Genomic DNA, 21,625 nt, shown 5'->3' with positions numbered 1-21,625 from the left:
TTTTTTTGCTTATAACTTCTTTAATCTTTAATTTAAGGCAAAAAGTTATATTAACATATTTGTAGGCAAAGCAATTTTCTACAAATTATGACTGTACAATTTTTTTGTACGACGCATAGTTTCCGAGACATGCACGCGGGCAACCGTAGCACAGGGGACACGCTGCGCGGGCCCCCTGTGCTACGGTTGCCGCATGCCCCGCAACCCAGGTCCGTGGGGGGCCCGCGCAGGCTGGGGCCCGGCTGGCAAATGCCACCCCGACTGTATGGCCAGTCCGACCATAGAGAAAAGTAATACATAGGAAAAGTCCGACGCTGACCGTTGCTCAGTTTTTGGTACAACCGTTCGTATTTTTACTTTATTAATTAGGCATAACTTTTCGTTAACTTAAAGTAAAATATTGATTATCGAATAGAATATTTATTTAAAAAACAAGTCATCACAAAATAAAAATAATTTCAACAATATTTAAAGCACTGTAAAATTAATTAACTATGTTACATCACTACAACTAAAATAATCAAAATGTGAACGCAGCCTTGAACGAACGAACAGAGTGACGTAATTTGACATAAGTCTTCTTCTTTTTTTATTGTTGGCAATTTTCGTCGAGGTCTGACATAATAAGTTTTATCAGCTGCTTACAGCAAGTTTGTTTTGTTTTTATCACGTTTTATATTTATCGTCAATCAACAGTTTTCAATCCGTGCAGTGAGATTATATCGAATAATTCATGTACTACGAAGAATGTAAGGTGTTTTATTAGCTTAAAATCTGCATGCAATTTAGTTAAAATTTTGTTCTACGAGTACCTACATCACGTAAACTGTTAGAAGTGAATGATAAGTAATTGATTTACTTTAGAAAAGTGATTTGAAGGTAGTTACTAGATCGTTGTTAACGCACACAAGTTTTTCGTACTTTGCTGTTTGTAGCCCGTTTTGTAACTTCCCGGGAAGTAAATTGGTTAATTGACGTATTTGTAGACGCATGCGCTGGAATAGCGCGCGAAGTGAGCCGCACCGTAAGTGGCTGAGTTCTGTACAGCACGGTTTCGGCCAGCCCGCAGTCGCTCGGGGTCCGTGCTCGCACAGTGCCGTCAAGTGTCATTCCCTGGTGTATCCGACCCAGAGACGCCGGTCCGCCGACTCTTTAAAACTAACTACACTTCCTATAATCGAGGTAAGGACAAAAACTTAATCAAACACCTCCAAAGTACTGTTAAAATGTTAGTGCAAACTATCGCCTGCACTTGCAACTCACGTAACTAGTTGTGCAGTAAAGTTAACTTTATTCAAACTGCAAAGTGCGAAAACTTTTTCGAACCAACCCTTTTCGTATTTTCTCCCTTCTTTTCTTCAAACTATGAATGTGCATGTTATCTGTTGGTTGTTATCTTTATTTTGCTTTTAATTTGAGGCTTTGTTTTTTCTTTTTGATATTAAGTTGGCATGCCTGGGGGCTTGCTGAGCGGTGGGTCGTACACATCGCTGGATCAGGTGTACAGAGGTACAACGTTGCCAAAAAAAAAGGCAGACGCAAAGAAAATGCTGCGTTTAAAAGCGGTGGCCAAGAAGAAGTTCAAGCCGTTGGTTGACCAGAGCGGGTCTGACATGACCGAGGTCCTCACCAAGTGAGTAGCCCCGCAAGCTTTTCACCTGCTTCTGTGTGCACTTTTCCATTTGTCCGGTGTCTGTCGTTTACATAACTCTTCAGTTACGTCTGGCTTTACTTTTTCTTTGCATGTTTTGTTATTAAAATGTTACTGTGTGTCAGTATCTCTGTGTAATTTTTAAAGAACTTGTAAAGTTCAGGTATGAAGACATCTTACATAACATAACCCAAGTCGTGTTACTTACCCTAATATTGCCTAGAAATATCTTTACTATTATTTTAACATTGTGATGGTGGTTACGAAGATTAATTAATCTAGAAATAATTTGCACAGCTTAATTCAGAATGGAAAAAGGAAAATTTTAATTTTCTACCTATTTACACCATTTATTTTTAAAAATGAAAACGTAAGTTTAAAAGTTATACATATTTTTAGATAAAACTAGTGTAATAAACATTTTTGAAAGAAAATCTGCTTTTGAAAAAAGTTGTGCGCAAAGCGAACTATTTAAAAGTAACTTTTGAATGAAAATTATTTTGGTTTCTCATCATTTGAATCATTCTAGTCCCCAGTTCGCTCATTTGGGTCATTATCGTTCCCCATCTTTCGACTGTAGACCATAACGGCACGTTGGCCCACATCGAGTAAGCTATGTACACTGCACTATTTCAGGAATAACTTTGACGAGGACGAAAAGAAGGATCCGGAGAAAATGCCATCCATGAATGCCGAGGAGACCGCTCTGCTGGGGTAAGTGGCTCATCTTCATAAGTGGGGACAAATGGGAATATTGTATTGTTTTCATTAAAAACCAGATATTAAAATATTTTGGCATTAGTCTGGTTATAGTAACCTAATAACTAGTCATTAATTTACATTTTGGACCATTTTTTATTTTACATAATTTTAAAAAAAATCAATACTAATGTAAAATTGTCATTAATAATAATAATAATAATAATAATAATATAAGCCTTTATTCAGACATACAGAGTTTAAAATTGATCGAGTTTAATATTATTCTAATTGACACTTGTCTGTGTGCCTTTTTTGGCAAAGGCCTCCTCCAACTGTTTCCATTCTCCTCTATCTCCTGCAACTGTTGCCCATCCACCTCCAGCTGTGGCCTTTATTTCATCTACCCATCTTCTTGGTGGCCTTCCCCGTTTTCGCTTAAAATGCCTTGTGAACCAGTTCATTGTAGATTTAGACCATTTCTCTTTTCCTCTAATTGTGTGTCCTGTCCATCTCCATTTCAACTTTCTGATAGTTACTGTTACATCTTTTGTTCTTGTACAATTCTTTATGGTGGTGGTTCTTACTCTATCGGAAAGTCTTTTCCCCATCATGCTTCGTTCCATTGCGTTTTGGCATGTTTCAAGTTTATGGATATGAGTTTTATTCAGCGCCCAGGTTTGGCAGCCATATGTAAGGACAGGCAGTACGCAAGTATCGAAAAGTTTTCGTTTGACAGTCATGCTCATTACAGGGTTTTTCATCACTTCTTTTAAACTCCAGTATTGTTTCCATGCATTACCTATTCGCCTGTTGATTTCCTTAGATGTAAGATCCATTGGCGAGATTGTTTGACCGAGATAGATGTATTCGTCTACATAATCAATTATGTTGTTGTTCACGTTGATAGGTTCCTGGTTCCCGTTTGTCATGGCCTTAGTTTTTTCTGTATTCATGATTAGTCCAACTTTACGACTCTCTGTATCCAAATCATTTAGCATAGTCTGTAACCCTGCCCCTGATTGCGAGATGATAATCAAATCATCTGCAAATCTCAAGTGCGACAGGTATTCACCATTGATATTCAGTCCACATTTCTCCCAATCTAATTTTTGGAACACCTCTTCCAGAACAGCAGTGAACAGTTTAGGTGATACTGGGTCGCCCTGACGTACACCTCTTTCTATTCTTATTTCCTTACCTTGCTTTTCTAGCTTGATTTTGGCTTTGCTGTTTTCATCAATGTGTTTAAGAATTCTGATGTATTTACATTCTACACCTTGGTTTTTAAGTGCTTGCCAAATCGCTTCGTGTTCCAATGAATCAAAGGCTTTGCTGTAATCTACAAAGCAGCAGTAGAATGTTAAGTTAAATTCTCTGCCCTTTTCAAATAATTGCTTTACTACATAGATGTGGTCCAGTGTCGAGTATCCACTCCTGAATCCGGCCTGCTCTCTCGGTTGGTTGTCATCTAATGTTCGGGTTATTCTATTGAGAAGTATCTTGGCGAATACCTTGTAGATATTCGACATTAGACTGATAGGTCTGTAGTTGTTTATGTTGTTTTTGTCTCCTTTTTTGTGTAGTAGTGTTATGGTTGATGTTGACCATTGCTCGGGTATAGTCTCACTGTGTAGAACTTCGTTGAAAATGTCCGTAAGGGATGGTACAAGGTGTTCTATATTTGCTATGAGGAATTCATTATTGATACCGTCATTCGTTTTCATTAGTGAAAATTGTCATTACTTATTAAAAAAAAGGCTGCTAAAAAAATATGAAAACTATCAAAAAAGTTAGTTGCCTACCCACTAAAAATAATAAAGAGTATGTTAACATTTCCCTACTGTCCCCACTTCCAATTTGTCTTATATTTTTACATTATTAATTATTGCGTATTATAATTATTTTACCTTTATCTTCTACTTTTACTTTAAGTAGATTTATGTACGCTTTTTATTAGAGGTAGAACTATTCTTTATCAATGGATGGTAGTGTTTGTAATGTTTGTAATTTGTAACGTTGCTTGACGTGATTTGCAGTAGCGTTGTAGGGCTGTCTAACGTTTGTGTTGACTTTATACCTGAACTCAGTGCCCACGCATTTGTCACTTGTGAGGTCCCTGTAAGGAAACCCAAAGTACCGCCTAGATGGATCACCTACAGACCACTTAAGGATATTAAACTGGCGGATTTTGATTCAGATGTTGAGGCTGTGCCATGGGAACAATTTGTCGGGGACGATATTAGTGTCAATGACTCGATATCGGCATTTAACGATCACTTTATTCGTTTGTTTGATCGCCATGCACCTATTAGAAAGTCTTTTGTTAAGGAGCAAAGCCCACCCTGGATTACACATACGATTAAGGAAATGATGAGGTTGAGGGACGGGGCACTGGCTAGGAGCCGCCGGACTGAGTGTGAGTGTGATAAGGCTTACTATAAAGAGTTGAAGAAATTGGTGAATGCTGCATTGCATAGTGAAAAGGTTGCTTACTTTCGTCATCACATCAACAAACATTCAAAGAACCCGAAAGCACTGTGGAAGAATATTAGAAAAAATGTAGATTTTAATGATGGGAAGAACATTGATTTACCTGTGGGCATTGGTGATGCAGACTGCATAAACAGACACTTCCTTGATATCCCAGGGAACGAAAATGTTGATCAAGCAGAACATGATTATTTTCAGTCCCATCGCCATGGCAATGCGGTTTTCCATTTACATACAGTGGATGAGAGTACAGTGTTGAGGACTATTAAGCGTATATCGACCAACGCACAGGGAGTTGACGGTATATCTCTGGATATGTTGCTGCTTACCTTGCCCCGAACTTTGTCTATAATCACGTCCATCATAAATAAATCTATTGAAACGGGAGTTGTACCGGACATTTGGAAGGAGGCTATAGTGAAGCCGATACCTAAAGTGAGCCAACCTACCTCTGTGGGAGACCTCCGACCCATAAGTATCTTACCGTTGATGTCCAAGATCATAGAAAAAATTGTTTGCTCACAAATGGTAGATTTTTTAGAAAATAATAACATCCTGCCTTGTAAGCAATCCGGGTTCAGGGCTGGTTACAGTACGGCGACCTTGCTTTTGGATGTTATTGATGATGTCTTGGGAGCACAAGATGTGGGAAAAGGAACCATTCTGGTGCTATTGGATTATTCTCGCGCCTTTGATAGCATAAATACGAGTCTTCTCATTTCCAAGCTCTCTTACTACGGGTTTGATCGAGCATCGATAAGGTGGTTTAATAGCTATCTCAGTGGACGGACCCAACGTGTGGAAGTATGCCGCGACAATGAGGGCACTAAAAATGTCTCGTTAGCCACTCCCATTAGAAGAGGAATTCCACAAGGGTCAATATTGGGGCCAGTTTTGTTCATTTTGTATAGTTCCGATATTATTCAGAGTATACGCAATTGCAAATATCATCTCTACGCAGATGACCTCCAGGTCTACATCTCATTTAACCCAGCAGAGACAGCGAAAGCGGTGGATATGCTTAATGAGGATTTGCAGCGTGTAGCTCACTGGTCAGAGCGAAACAACCTCGTTATAAACCCCAAAAAGTCCAAATTCATCATTATGGGATCGAAGGGTCAAATCCACAATATAAAAAACCAAGGCCCGGGGGTGAGGATCGGGGGTGTGTGTGTGGAACGAGTGGATGAGGCGCGTAACCTTGGCGTACTTATGGATGGGAGCCTGAAATTTGAAAATCACATACGAGAAACCGTAAGAAGCTGCTACTATAGGTTGAAGGTTCTTTATAGGATAAGACAGTTCCTGAGTGTAGAGCTTCGCATATACTTCTGTGAGTCATTGATACTGTCTAAACTAAACTATGCAGACACAGTCATTGGAGGCTGTCTTATGGCTCGCACTAAAAGGATCATCCAACGTGTGCAAAACGCTTGCGCCCGCTTCTGCTTTTCCATCCCACGCAGAGCTCATGTTACGCCTTTCCTTAATAAAGGTGGACTCCTGAATATGGAGTCACGTTACAGACTCCACCTTGCCGGGCTTCTTTTCGGGATAATTAAAAATAGAAACCCGTTTTACCTCTCCGACAAGCTGGCGTTTTCTTGTAGACCGGTGCGTATGGCTTATAAGCTTACCTACCCAAGGCACACTACGGCTGCATTCCGCGGCAGTTTTCGTTACGTGGCTACAAAATGTTGGAACAATATACCCCCACCAATCCGGAACTCTTTGACAGGATATGCTTTTAAAACCAGATTCAAGGCTTATCTTATTGAGCGTCAAAAACTGATGTAGTTCTGCACGTAACAATTTTGAGGACTGTTTGCACGTATCTACTGTTGGTATCTGATCTTGTGCCTTGTTATTCTTATTATCATTGTCATGTTTATTGTTTCTGCCTTACTTAAACTTATGCCAAAATGTGTATGTGTCACCGTTGCTCAGTTGCGTATTGTTTTTTTAATGTTTACCTGCGCCTCTCCACCACTACAATCAGGCGACCACTGAAAACCAGCGTCGTGGTGCTACGCACTGCGGCATTATGCTGAGTGGAAGCCTATTTGGCATAATTTTTAAAATAATTTTTTTTATCGTATTAATATTCTGTAATTTGTTGTTCTAGTGTGCCAAATAAATGTATTTTCTTTCTTTCTTTCTTTCTTTCTAATGTAATGTACAATAACATTTCTTAATTACATGATAGCGCGTTAATTACGCAAGGTATTATTTATGTGCCTACACAACCGAAGGTGTTCACTGCCGAATGACACAACGTGGTCGATAACGTTATTTATTATTCTGACATTCGTCACTCGTGTTGACATGAAGTTAAAGAACAGAATAATTGATAGTGCCTACTTTACTGCCACTCGTAATATAGTAGGCGACTTGTGTCAGTCTTTAATCGATAAATACCGCTGATGTATGTGAGAACTTGTCCATGTTAGTATCGCATTACGGTTACAACGTATCAAGTTAATTGTTTGGAGAAAATATTGTACCTAGGTCTTAAAATAATAACGCAAGACCTAGGTGTTCATTTAAACTTAAATTTAAAACTGATGACTGTGTGAACATGAAATGACTGTGCCAATGAGGGCTATCGTTTTTATACTTAACAGTTGGCACCCCTGGCGATTGACAGGACCTTACTCTACAGTGGCGCCATCTTGATGAGTGCAAATGCGATAGGCCTCCTACCACTTTAACGCTCACCAGTTGGTGCCACTGTCTTCGCTACTAGCAAGTGACAGGACCTTACTCTACAGTGGCGATAACTGGTGAGCGCTAAAACGATAGCCCTCATTGGGTCGATTGCCATGGTTACTTTGTCATTTAGAGCGGAATGTACTTTACTAGTAGTAATTTTTTAAAATGGTTTCAGAATTTGTTTTAGAGACAGGTATGATAAATAAAATTTTAGAATTAGGTGTAGTCCCTTACTGTTTACCCGGAACGCACATTCTTTATTATCTGCATTAATAAAAAATGCACCTACCCTATTTTTCCTTAAATAACATAAATAGGTAGGTATATTCAATTTTTTCCAACATCTAGAATTCTAGATCTTTGATCAGAATCTGAAACTGACTTCACAACGAGGTAGTCACGCTCGCGTGAAACGTGACAGCGTTTCTTCGTCGTACAAGTTGAATCAACTTTAAAATAACTAAGACAAACAAACTACAAATATTTTCTATTACCTACATTATTCCTTCATAAATATGAAATTAAAGCTATTTATTTGTCTGAAATGGTTGAAGTCGTTTGGATAAATTACCTACAGTATTGTTTCAGGCTATGTCCACAAAGCAAAGGTCCCGTTTTTCTTTCCTATATGAATTCGTAAACAGTTATTCGCTATACGAGTGGCCCTTAGCATTTTCTCGGCAGTGGCTCGGTGTAATAAAGAGTATCGTAACTCCGACAACGCGTCGTAAGTAAGAGGATTGGTTGGAGACCAGCTGTAGTTAATATCGAGTTACCCCCCACTCCACTGTAAACTTTATTGCCGTGGGTTAAAGTTACTTTTGCTATGAGTAGTTGCAACAAGAATGTAATTCGCACTTTTCACAATGCGGCCGGTTTGAGGAGGACCGCCAGCAGTTAATGAGGCTCCGTTCTGGTGTCCTCTCCAAGTCGGGCGGGTGGCGTCAATACGGCTAATAGCATTAGCGCCTTTGGTCGGGAAGTCGTATCATTGAACAATATCAAACCACGGCAAGAATAATGTTCATGCGTTGGATGTTTTTAAATTTAGATCATTGGAAATTGTTCGTTTTTAACTAACTTACTGATTTTAATATTCCTTACAGTCAGGCGTTAGTTTTTTTGCAAGAAACTTAAGTAGGTAACCTTATGACCAGTTTAATTTAATAATAGATAATTATGTGGGATTTGAGGATAACTCAATAAGGAAGCTAAGGTGGAATTGCTTCTTTCCGAGCGGGTGCTGTGCTCGGGGACCAAGGTCCAGTTATTACCATCTCAGTTTTCCAAATATTCTCAGACAGGGCGGAAAACTTCGATACCGCGATGCAGGTTTGTAGGCGCGGTGGCGTGTCCATAGTAAGGTAGGTGTCAGCGCCATCTGTTGGTTGATGACTGTAGTGGCGTGTCGCTAGATGTCGCCAAAGATACATTTGACCTGAGCTATCTTTGCACCAAAAATGTTGAACCGACTTAGAAAATTCTTTCAACAGTAGAAAACTATAAATTATTCCTGCCTGAGGCTCAAATAATATTGTATTTTAACTCTTTTTAAATAGAAGACGCACGGGCGATAAAGAATATCAGTCTGTGACAGACCGATATCCTCTCGGGCAAAGCCGTATGCTAAAACTAGATAATTTTGGTTGAAATATTAAGCTTAGCAACGAAAGTCGTAGAAGTTTGCATAGTATGTTTCGGACTTCACCGGCAGTTCGGTACACAACTCTGGCCAACAAAGAATGTTTATTTGTACCTTAGCTATTTGCCAGGTTTTACCGTTATTACGTACTTTGTTTGCTCAAACTTAGGTTATTACACCCGAAAGTTTCTGCTCACAATTAATACGCGGAGGTCCATTATAAATAGGATGCCAAAGGCAGCTGCCAGAGGGCTAAGCAGAACTGCTAACAAAATTATGTTTTAATTAAGTTTACCTTACCTTAAGCTAGCTGAGATTTATCACAATAAGTAGGTTAGGTAATGAGTTATCGGACAACTTTATTAATTTTTTCTCATCTAATTCATCAAAACCTACCCTCAAATCAAGCTATAACTAAATAAGATACATAAGATGTAGGTACTCATACTTACTATGTCTTGATTCTCGTGCTAATCACATCCGTCACCGATGGGTTTCGAACCGGCAATCATTTTGGCACTGTTGTCCTTCACCAGGTTAGGCGACCGTGAATTTTCCTATTAGGTTTATTATCCACGTAAGTAGCATATTATAGGGCTGCAGAAACGTTCTTATCTACCGCATAGCATGGAAGTTTGCGGGACGCGTTCCGGGATATTAAGTAATAGTCCAGTCAATAAAGCATTATAGATGGAAATCCGTGGAACACAATTTCTGACTTCGGGACTTTATTTAGACTAGTTAGGAGGTGAACATAGCAAAAGTCCCCGCCCTTAGCCCTTGAGCCGGCGGGGAGAGGGGTGCTTAAAGGTACCACTTTTCGGTTTTTCGCTTAATCCTCGGAAACTATGCGTCCTAGTGACATGGCTACTATGAACCAAAAAAAGCTTATTCAATTTGCTACAGGTGAGATAGTCAAGTTTTTCTACATCTTGTATAGTTTTCGTGGCATCTGCTCTAGAAGGTCTGTAATATTGGAAATTTTATTTTTGTCTTACATGTTCCCATCTGGAGAAAATCGACTAAATCAACATTGAGCAATCATTCAAGACATGCGGGAGCATGTTATTGACTGGACTATAATAGGGGTGCCTCTCTCTCGTTTGGAAAAAGAGTGTAAAGTTTTCAAGCGTCCAGCTTACCTGTCTCCGTCGACTGTTATTATGAAAAGCTGCCAGTTACTGCAGCCGCTTTGTGAGCTTTCACCGTTGTATTTTTCGAAAAGATTTAGCATATTTTGCCAAGAATTCTGGCCTCTTTCCGCATGTGGGAAATTTTGTTTTCATAACAGACAGTTTTTGAAAGAATGAAATAAAAAAATATTTATCCACACATTATAACATGTACAAAACTTTACATACACATTGATACTGAATACCTTTTATCTATACTATGTACAAAATTTTCCATACACTTTGATACTGAATACCTTATCCACTCAGCATTGTGTCGTGGTCGTGGCATCTCAGTAGGTAGATAATGCCACGACCTTCCGTTTGCTCGTCTTTCAAAAGGTATTATTTAATCCGATCTGGTATAGGTTTTAGTATGATAGATTGTATAAATATTTCAGCTGCATTCTCGAAATTATTATATTTTTCGTATTAAGTTAGCGCCTACCCTGGAAACCTCAAGCGGTTTCCTGCCGCCATCCCGCTGCGTGCAAACAAACGCTGCATTAATAACGAGCTGACTTCATCGGATCCATCATGCCCGAATTACTGAATTAACCTTTTATTTTATTTTGGCAATATTTCGACGACCTGCTTATCTGCAAACAAAATCACAGCTGCTTCTCCCGTTTCTTGAACGCCTCTTTGGTGCTCCAAACGGACTTAAACGATCTTTTACACTGCTCGGAATATATTCATTTTTCATCCCCACCCTACTGTCTTTTTGACTTGACTCGGCTAATTTCCACGCAGTGTAAATCCGCCATAAGAATATCAACATCATAAAAGAATGGATTTTATAGGATTCAGACTGGACCGGAAGACCATATTATGTAGCTTAACCCTTGAGCTCTCTTATACGTATCAATGTTTTTTTTCCTATTTGAAAAACATACAGCTCATAAGTTTAACACAGATAAGATATTAAAAAAATGCAAAAACAAAAGTGAAAATTCATTTTGTATTTGCAATTAGGATTATTTAATTTTACATTAGACGTGTCAAAATTAAAGATCAGACTTTAATTTGTTGCTATTGATTAAAATGAATTTTAAGCATTAATTTTCGTGTTCTTTAACCGTCTTATCATATCATTATTTTTAAATGCCAGGACCGAAGCGTTGAATCAGACCTGATTACGTTTATCAGTCGAATCCAGCATGGCGTCTTCTGCCGGCAAGTTTAATATTCGCAAGTGTCAGATATCATTCGCTAGAGAAATCCCGTCCCAATTTACTGAGTAGCAACTTGATTTTACTTATGCTAACATTTTCTGAGGAAGAAGTGTAGTATTTTACTTTTAGTGACTTGAAATTGATGTTCTTATCGTGGTTTGACAACTTGTTTCATGTAGATATGAGTATTCATGTATGTATTTTCGTTCTTGTCTCAACCTAATCTGCCGCACAATTTATAAACGCAGTAAGTACCACTTACTGCATTTATGATTGTTTTGAATATTCTGAATCCTGACATCGCGATCTATAAGAATCAAAGACCCGTTTTTTTCTATCTATCTTAGAACGGAAGATACATATTATCATAAACGCAGTAAAGAGCAGATTGTAGGTTTCTTCACATACTATGTTAGCAGTAAGAGCACATAATAACTTAATATTACGTGAATACTCGCGCTTACTTAATTTGCTACACAGTAATAGTGCAGTATGTGCCAATTACATCATACTTATTATGTTTCTACAATTGTTAAGTTCACCTTGCACATAGTATATGTGCAGTAATTCCACTTAAACACACACTGATATTATGTTTCCATAGGAAAAACAGATGACTTGTACTTAATATTAATGCAGTAATTACAATTATACTGCGTACATACTAAGGATTGTCAGAGTGCTGCCTAGGTGTTAACATGTTATGAACGCAGTGGCTGACTCTTACGTTATTGGAAGAAGTTGAAAACCTGTCCAAATGACAAATCTATCCGAAGACCCAAGAGCTAGATTGACCCGTCACTATACCGAAGATATCCCAGACGTGTCTGTACGAGATTAGAATGGCTCTCAAACAGCTGAAAAACAACAAGGCACCGGGCGATGATGAAATCACGGCTGAGCTTCTGAAATCAGGCGGAACGCCGGTACTAAAGGCTCTTTAGAAGCTATTCGATTCCGTCATCCTTGAGGGAAAAACGCCTACGGCATGGCACAGAAGTGTGGTGATACTCTTCTTCAAAAAAGGCAACAAAACCTTGTTGAAGAATTTATTTTATACCCATCTCACTTCTGATTCTGTTTTTGAGAGTCATCATGAATGGTTTCACGCGACATCTAGCCTCCCGAACAAATCGGTTTCCGATAAGGCTTTAGTACGATAGACCACATACTTATCTATGGCAGAAAACTGAGGAGAATAATCAGCAACTTTGTCTGGCATTTGTGGTCTATGAGAAAGACTTCTCTCTTCAAGCTAGTCTCTCCAACGGTGCCAAATTTACTATAGATATAATCGTTGAATGGCTTGTACGAATAGGCCACAATGTCAGTCCGTCTCCGGGATCAGGACTCCAGTTGCAGCGAGGGGTTAGACAGGGAGATGTGATATTTCTAAAACTGTTCACTACCACTCTGGAAGATGTTTTCAAGCTTCTGGACTGGAGCGGATTGGGCATAAATATCATCAGCGAGTACATCACCTATCTTTGATTCGCGGACGATATCGTAGTCATGGCTGAGAACGTGGAGGATCTAAGCTCAATCCTCGATTGCCTCAATAGAGCCTCTCAACAAATGGGTCTTTAATGGACAAGACAAAAATCATGTCAAATACCGTGCTGTACCCACTCCTCTGAAGGTTGGAGACACTATGAGTTGTCTGATGGCCGCTGGGGCAGGAAAGTTCTTGAGTGGCGACCATGAGCTGGAAGACGCAGCTTGGGCAAGCCTCACACTAGGTGGACCGATGATCTGGTGCAGGTCGCGTCAGGTGCCTGTATGCGAGCGGCACAGGACCGGTCTTTGTGGAAATCCTTGGGGGAGGCCGTTGTCCAGCAGTGGACGTCTTTCGGCTGAAACGAACGACCGAGTCTTTATTTTATTAGATTGGTATATTTAAGATCTAAAAGTGGGTGCCATATCTTAATTTTTGATTGAATAACAAGCGATCTCAGCAATTATTTTGTAATACTTGTTTCATTTACCCCTTGGTCATTTGGGAAAGTTCAACATGAAAGCGTTATTGGCTTATGATAAGCGCAGTATAATTGTATTATTACTGCGCATTTAAAGTTTTGATAAATTATTTTGATTCACACTCCCACTCATAAATGCAGTAAGTTGTAAAGATACGGCGCATATATTACGTTGTAAGAACTAAAATTTAAATCAATCATTTAACACATGTACCGTAAGTAACGAAAACTACTGATAAACGCAGTAAGGAACAATCATACTGCATTCATGGGTAGTAAGTATCGAACGAAATCTTAGTTAATCCATGACATAAACAGTTTTTTAATAATTTTAAATACAAAATATTAATTAAAATACAAAAACCTCATATCAAAATAAACTTTGAGTTTAGCTCTATAAGCCCATATATTTTTTTTTACAAATATTTGCGTAACTAATTGTAGACACCCCAAAATAAAATTTCAACTTTGATCGCGTTTTTCTCGAAACTGTTCACGTGTTACTTACTGCGTTTATAAATTGTGCGGCAGTAATGCCGTCAATTGCTGGACAATGCCCATATGGAGTTTCCCAATTTCCGTATGTTTTAATTTAAATTAAGCTAATGAATTTCATTGTATTCTTATATTGTCACTTCCAAGATCTTCTATCGTATGTTTTTTAACTGAGACATCCCTGAGATCTATTCTGAGATTTTTAACTTTCAGTTAATTGCAAATAACCGCCGTACTTACCTCTTTTAATAACTTCAGTACATACAACGTTCATGTGCCACACATTGTTCGCAAGCCGTCCGCCGCGTCCGGGCCCGTCCGGAAATGACGCGGGCGACCGTCGCGCGGAAGCCCTCGAGTGGGCATGGTTCTCTGAGGACGAGGGTGGCAACTGATCTGTATGAAGACAGTTAAGGCCGGGTAGCAGAGAAAATGGCGAAAATGAGGTTTTCATTTTTCATTTTTGAGGTACTAAACAGTAAAATTAAAGGCTAAGATTTTTATTGGGCATAGTTGAGGATATTTTCTAGGGCTATTAACGGATGGAAACACGATTTGATGAAGTTGACTCGATAGAATAAATTCCCAAAGTTACCTCTATTCGTTTTCTATTTATGGTTTTATTTTTAAAATAAGCGATTTGAGATTCTAAATCTTTTACTAAACTAAAGTTCAGAAATAACTTGAGGGCTTTTAACGGATGAAATTTTTATATTGCGTCTTATTTAGTTACTATGTTAAAAAATGTGGAAAAAATCGTCCATGACGGCTTGGACAATCTCAATCAGTCGCGCGGTGGCGCTTACGGAGGACGGACGCGTGTCAGTTTTTTGGCCGTGACAGTTCGCGATTTGTCAATATTTTTGACAATGATGACTTTGATGAGTCACAGTATAATAATATCAGTGTTACTGGAGAAAGCTTAAATTTTTGATAATTAAAAATTATCAATTTTGTCTACCTATTGAAATTTAAATCGTTCGCATCCTTTTAAACGAAGACTCTACTCATGATACATAGTACATTCCTCAAATATGAGACAAAACCAATGAGTTAAAATTACATTTTAATAGTACCTACATACAATCGTCTTACACTCTTTAGTTTCTTTAGTGGGTTTCCGAATTTTTTTTTGCCAAGGAACCCTAATTGATACTTTTCCTAGCGGAACCCCCGTACTACTCCGCCCGCACGCCCTGCCCCTCCCTTGTGCGTAAACAAGTCGGTGCGAGCGAACAACGTCGGTCACGAAACGTGGGATAATATTTTTTACGGAACCCTAGCGGCCTTTCCACGGAACCCCAGGGTTCCGCGGACCACCATTCGGGAACCGCTGATTTAGAAGAGCACACTGACACAAATAAATAATAAAAAATACTGTCTAAGGTCTGTAGCTAAAGGTCTAAGCTGCAAGATAGAAGAATCTTCTAGCCAAAAAGATGGCAGATGCAGCAGATGTCAACGGATTTAAAACTGGAGTTCATGTGACTCCTTGTAGACTTGAGTCTCTAGAGCGTCCCTTCCTCCACCATGCGTAAGAATGTTTCAAAAATACTGTCTAAGGTCTGTAGCTAAAGGTCTAAGCTGCAAGATAGAAGAATCTTCTAGCCAAAAAGATGGCAGATGCAGCAGATGTCAACGGATTTAAAACTTGGAGTTCATGTGACTCCTTCTAGACTTGAGTCTCTAGAGCGTCCCTTCCTCCACCATGCGTAAAAGTTTTCCAAAAATACTGTCTGAGGTCTGTAATAAAAGTCTAAACTGCAAGATAGAAGAATCTTTTAGCCAAAAACATGGCAGATGCAGCATTTATATCAACTGATTTAAGACTGGACTGGCACCACCTTGCAATGTCATCCTCTCATTGTTATCTGTAATGTAAATTATTTTTAAAATGTATTTAAAAAATAAAATGTTCGTTTTATTATTTCAATAATCTGACCTCTCAACTCAACTACACTACACAAACACCTTTGTTCGCAACTGTACTGACGAAACCTCGTTATTATACCGTTCATTTAAGATGGCAAGCTTTTTGCTGCGGTAATGCACTCCAGGTAACCGTGTGTGATGCTTATTGCTCATAGTGATTTTCGATACAGAGCCCCGTACATACGTTATACATAAATTATGGAAAGAAAACACCCAGACCAATACAAACAAATATGTATGCAATTTTAGTATGATATTTTTATTTATTAATAAACAATAAGACTGAACAAAATTGATACGTGTACTGATTAATGTAATTAACCACATGCAAAGCTTTGTGAATTGCAACAACTATAATTTATTATCCAAGCTCCAAATAATCGCTACTACGAGTAACTGATCATAAAATGTTTTTCCAATCGCTCAAGCTCCCGAGGATCTACCGATAGGTCGGGTGACGTAATCTTGAAATTCTTTTAGCCGGCGCGGAACTTCCGGAAGGTGGTGACGCCACGCCTCTTTGAACCGTGTTTACTTTGGCAGTTATATTCTATACTAGCGGCCGCCCGCGACTTCGTACGCGTGGATCCCGTTTTACCCCCTTCATTTATCTTACGCGGTTTAGATTTTTTCATACAAATTGTTTTTCCCGCTAACTCCCGTTCCCGTCAGAATTTTGCAATATCCTGTTGTAACTAAGCTTTAAGTTTACAAAGGTACCTGCATGCCAAATTTCAAGCGTCTAACTTAAGCGGTTTAGTTTTTTCATACAAATGTTTTTTTCCCGCTAACTCCTGGGAATTTTGCAATATCCTGTTGTAACTAAGCTTTAAGTTTACTAAGGTACCTGCATGCCAAATTTCAAGCGTCTAACTTAAGCGGTTTATATTTTTCATACAAAAGGATTTTCCCGCTAATTCCTGTTTCCGTGGGAATTCCTAAGTATCCTATAACCTGCTCAGGAGTATGAAAAATAATTGTACCAAGTTTCGTTAAAATCCGTCGAGTAGTTTTTGTTTCTATAAGGAACATACAGACAGACAGACAGACAGACAGACAGACAAAAATTTTACTGATTGCATTTTTGGCATCAGTATCGATCACTAATCACCCCCTGATAGTTATTTTGAAAATATATTTCATGTACAGAATTGACCTCTCTACAGATTTATTATAAGTATAGATTTATTCGATTCTAAAATATATTCCCAAAAATTTTGAAATTAATTTGTATCACTTGGATATGATTTGTATTAGAAAGTTCTGTGAGTGTGACGCTTGAACGGAAGGAAGTCAACCTAACCTAACCAACTGCGTATTTCTAAACTGCGTATTTCTATACTGTGTAGCCGCGAGAGCTCTTTGGCGCGCTGTCTTCGGCGAAGTATTGCGCGCGCAGATTTTGACAGCGCGAAATACCTACTTTAGCAGAAATACCAAGCCTTAAGTTGTCCGAATAAAAGGGTTCGAAAAACGTTTTATTATGTATTTGAGACGATTTTACCAAAAAGAAAAAAAAGTTACTTTGATACTTTAATCTAACGAGGCGATTAAATTGCAATCACTCTGCAATAAGATTTTATGATTAGTTTTTTTACTGGCTGACACATTTGATTTAATTCGGAAGATTTTTCAACATGTAAAACATTGTAGCCTAGATTGTCTGCAAGCAAGAGCTCTTTAATTATACATTAGTAACTTCAGTCTACACCCCGAAGCGACCGCGTATACATTGTCAGGCCCAGACAAGGTGTCCGGCGTCCGGCGTCTGGCGCGTCCGAGCGGAAATTGCGCGGGCGCGGATCGCGGCCGCGGCCGGAAGCCCTCAAGTGGCGCAGATTGACGTCTCTTGTTCCCTCAGGACAAGGGACCCGTAATTGATCTGTGTGAAGATTTTTCTTATTACGGCTTTATACACTTTCATTTGTAATGTAATTACTTTTATTATATTTACTAGCGGCCGCGGGTGGAGTTTCGCAAAATCGTTTCTTAGTGGATGCCTACGTTATAACATCTAACTGCATGCCAAATTTCAGCCCGATCCGTCCAGTGGTTTGTGACATGCTGTTAGAAAAGAATGAATTACTTCACGGTTTTTGATTTAGGTTGCATTTGATGTGGTTCATGTGGTCGAACATAAAGACATTTCAAAACTTGTTTTTGAGAGTAAAATTACCTACTCAGTTTTTCTCATTTTTACGGCTGGGAGAGTATCAAGAATACCCAGAAGTTAACCTTTGTTATACCTTAATTAAACATCAAGAACGTTGTTGAACCAACAATAGAATGAAGAGGAGGCGGTTATCTGCACCACAACTTATAGACCACCGCTGATTGGCGGTGTCAATTAACCTGTTCGCTGTCCGTTTGATTGAGATAAATAATGGAATATTGTTTTTATTGCAAATGGCCCAGTTCGATCAGTTAATGAAGTTCGATATTAATTAAATGCTGACCTCAAGCCTGAAAACTGGGACCTTTGTATTTGGTTTTTGAGTCAGGTAATTCAAGTTTTCGCTCCAGGCAGGGGTGGGAAGTGGATTTTTTTATGGGACAGGATGCAAACGAGCAGACGCATCACCTAAGTGATTTACCGTAGCGCGAGATTTCGGGATCGGGGTGTCAATTGCGACCGCTTCGAGAGTGTTATCCATGAGAAAATGGGATATCTGGGTATGCGGGAGCTCGCGTCCGTGGTTATTAGCAGGCGTTTCACTAATGTGATTGTTCGCGCTGCGCATCAAACCCTCGGTATAAAGAGGAAGAGCCGGGACGTGGGTTATGAATGGTGGACGCCAGAACTAGACGATCTAAGGAAGGCAAACGGCGCTTCACGCCGTGCGTGGCACAGGCTCAGGAAGGGAGGGTGCAGGGCGGAGAAGATAGCACGAGAGGAGTTCCATGCGAGCAGAGCGCGATACAAAAGGAGAAAGGAGGAGACGGAGCTCGCGTTCTTCCGGGGGCTTGCCGAGCCCTGCAACCAGGACCCGTGGGGTCTGGCTTACCGTGTGGCGAGTGGCAGGAAGCGTCCTCCCTCGAACACAATTAACGACACGAAGTTCGCCGAAGGCTTTGCGGGGACTGTGGACGAAGCCATGCACGGCCTTGTGTACGCTCTGTGCCCGGACGACGACCCATCTAAGGACACAGGGTACCACAAACAGGTGCGGATCTCGGCTGCCCTGGTCCCCTTTGGCCCAGACATGTCTCCTCCGTCCCTTGAGTATCTGCGAATCATGGTGAAGCAGTTGCCTAACACCGCACCGGGACTGGATGGAGTGACTGCGAGGATGCTCGTGTATGAGGCTGCACCGGTGGAGTTCCACTTCGTATACGCCAAGTGCGTAGAGGAAAGAGTGTTCCCAGACGTGTGGAAGGACGGTCGAAGCACTTGTGCTGCTGACGAAGGCCTACCGGTCGGTCAGCACGGCCGCGCTCCCGTCTTGGCCGGAGTGTTACCCGCCGACCTCGAGGTGGAGTATGCAGGTATGACGGCTGTACTGAGGACGCGGTAGCTCGCAACTCGAGACGAGATGAGCAGTCGCAAGCGCGATATACGGGAGTCGGTGATCGTAGCTTGGCAGCAGCATTGGGAGCAGGAAACCAAAGGTCGAGAGCTCAATCAGTTCTTTCCGGAGGTGGCCGGTAGGCTCAGCATGTGCTGGGTCCAACCGAACTATGTTACTTCGCGGATAACCCACTGGACATGGATGTTTCAACAAAAGGCTGAGTGACATGAAGCTCCGAGAGGGGTGTGTGAACGTTAACGTTACGTTGAAATCGCCAAGTATCACGATATCTGCAGATGGGATATGCCTAGTAACGGATTGTAAAAGTGTATTTTATCTGCTGAAATTAATGATTATGAGTTTCATAAGTATAGGTGTTCGTGATTGGTATGTTCTGAAAGCATTTTAAACAGTGCAACTTAACACCAGAAAGCTAATTAAGATAATGCGCCATGTCCGACGTCCGTCTCATGAAGTTTTACACCAGGTTTGTCCAGGGTTGTTGTGACATCAGTTTTTACGATGATCAGCAGTGTCATTAAGTTTATATGAAACTAAAAAAAAAATACCTCTTAAGTTTACATGGCAAAATGATCTCCTTCACAAGGTTTTTACTTGTCGCCCTTCATTATCTCCTCAACAAACCACAGCAGTTAAAGTGTTAACGAATAGATAAACTAGCGTCAGAGTACAGAAAATAAACCTTCAACTAATTAAGTTAATTTTTCTCCACTCCTCTCGGTGGCAAGCGCTCGCAGCACAAAGAGGCGAAACCGTGCTCATTAAAACGAGGCGAGGCAAGTTTAGCAAAAAATTAAAAAGCACACTTACTCGACGCGTTGTGGAACTCACCTTAATAATGACAGCGTTTTAAATTATTCAATGTTTCTTGGCTATCATTAATTTGGTTTGGTTTTTAACTACCTACAAAATTATATGTAAATTACCACATTAAAGGAACTTCTCTTTTCAACGTGATTAAGGAAACACACGCCTACTTGCAAAAAAAACATTGTTGTGTTGGACGTTAGAATTTTACAGGGGCTTTTTTCGTAATTCAAAATTCGCTCTTGAAGTGTGTGCCATGCGTGGCAAACCGCATTGTAACGTAGGTTAAAGCGATATTCTAAGAATGTATACGCAAAATAAATAATTCACCTTTATATGTATAGGCAGCCTTAAATATTATCGTCGAGCTACGAATGAATACTAACCTACGTCTTTAAAGAGGCAATAATATAAGTATTTTCACATATGGCAGGGTACACACCCTGTCTCACAATTGATACAGTGGGCGATACTCGTAAACGTCCAGGCTAAGTAAACGTCGATTCAGCTATTAGTGGCGAGAATCAACTGTTCTCATCAAGACCTATTGATGGAATGGCCTCTATTAACTCCCATTTGCGGAATCGATTTCGTTACTATTTAGAAAATGAAGATAAAGACCATCGTCTTTATCCACATGGACCTACTTTTAATTGTCATTGTGACCTTAAGATTGAGACAAGTCTACACTCGGTCTCCATCGTTAGACGCCCTAGCTTGAGTATCTTCTATCGCCACCGCTCAGTTAAAGCTGAACCTGACCCCTGACTTGTACTGTCCATACATACCTTCCACCGGGATCGGCAGGTTATGTGGGGCTCGAACCCACTAAAAACCTTGGGTGCTAGAAACGACCAAGGCGCCTTCCGCGAACGTCCTGCTCTACACTGCGGGACCCTCTCGTGTGGAGGGCTGACAGGATTAGCCGGGAGCCAATCCCATCCAACGGCAGTGGTGACCTGTGCAGTGCAGGAGAACCTGCTGGCCTCTACCAGGGAGAGGAAGAAGAGAGCGGTCATACAACCGCCTTCTAACTACCCTTTTCGGTCTGCGAAGCGGGGATACAGAGGGGTCGTCTTCACCCTTCGGCTCCACCGCCTCCTTCTGTGAGATAACTTCTTCACAGAAAGAGACAACGACTTCCCAGGCCTCTTCGCCTCCTAGCATGGCGGTCATCATACTTGGGAGAGCGAAAGGTTTTGGTCAACCAATGCACAAAGGACACGGCGCTGATCTTCCCCGTCTGGGCAGACAGCTGGGAGGGTACGCTCCACCATGTCCGCCGCCGCGCCACACTAGTGGCGATAGGGTTTCCTCTCACCCTTGTCGGTACGATTCAAA

At 40.3% G+C, this 21,625-nt stretch overlaps 1 protein-coding gene across 8 annotated transcripts in view; it reads left to right on the top strand.

Annotated features, from left to right (window-relative positions):
* The first annotated feature begins 605 nt into the window (after nt 1-605).
* The window catches only part of LOC135086962 (protein NDRG3), a 182,108-nt gene continuing 161,088 nt past the window's right edge, over nt 606-21,625 (top strand). For 3 of the 8 annotated variants that reach the window (XM_063981808.1, XM_063981800.1, XM_063981805.1), the window contains exons 1-3: nt 606-749; nt 1,447-1,633; nt 2,288-2,365. In XM_063981808.1, coding sequence (XP_063837878.1) covers nt 734-749; nt 1,447-1,633; nt 2,288-2,365 — 281 coding nt within the window. In that variant the 5' untranslated portion in view covers nt 606-733. The other 5 variants (XM_063981802.1, XM_063981801.1, XM_063981807.1 and 2 more) reach the window with 5 other exon arrangements.

The sequence above is a fragment of the Ostrinia nubilalis genome, chromosome Z (assembly GCF_963855985.1).
Source record: "Ostrinia nubilalis chromosome Z, ilOstNubi1.1, whole genome shotgun sequence".
NCBI classification, from domain to species: domain Eukaryota; kingdom Metazoa; phylum Arthropoda; class Insecta; order Lepidoptera; family Crambidae; genus Ostrinia; species Ostrinia nubilalis.
This window is presented reverse-complemented; position numbering and strand designations above follow the sequence as displayed.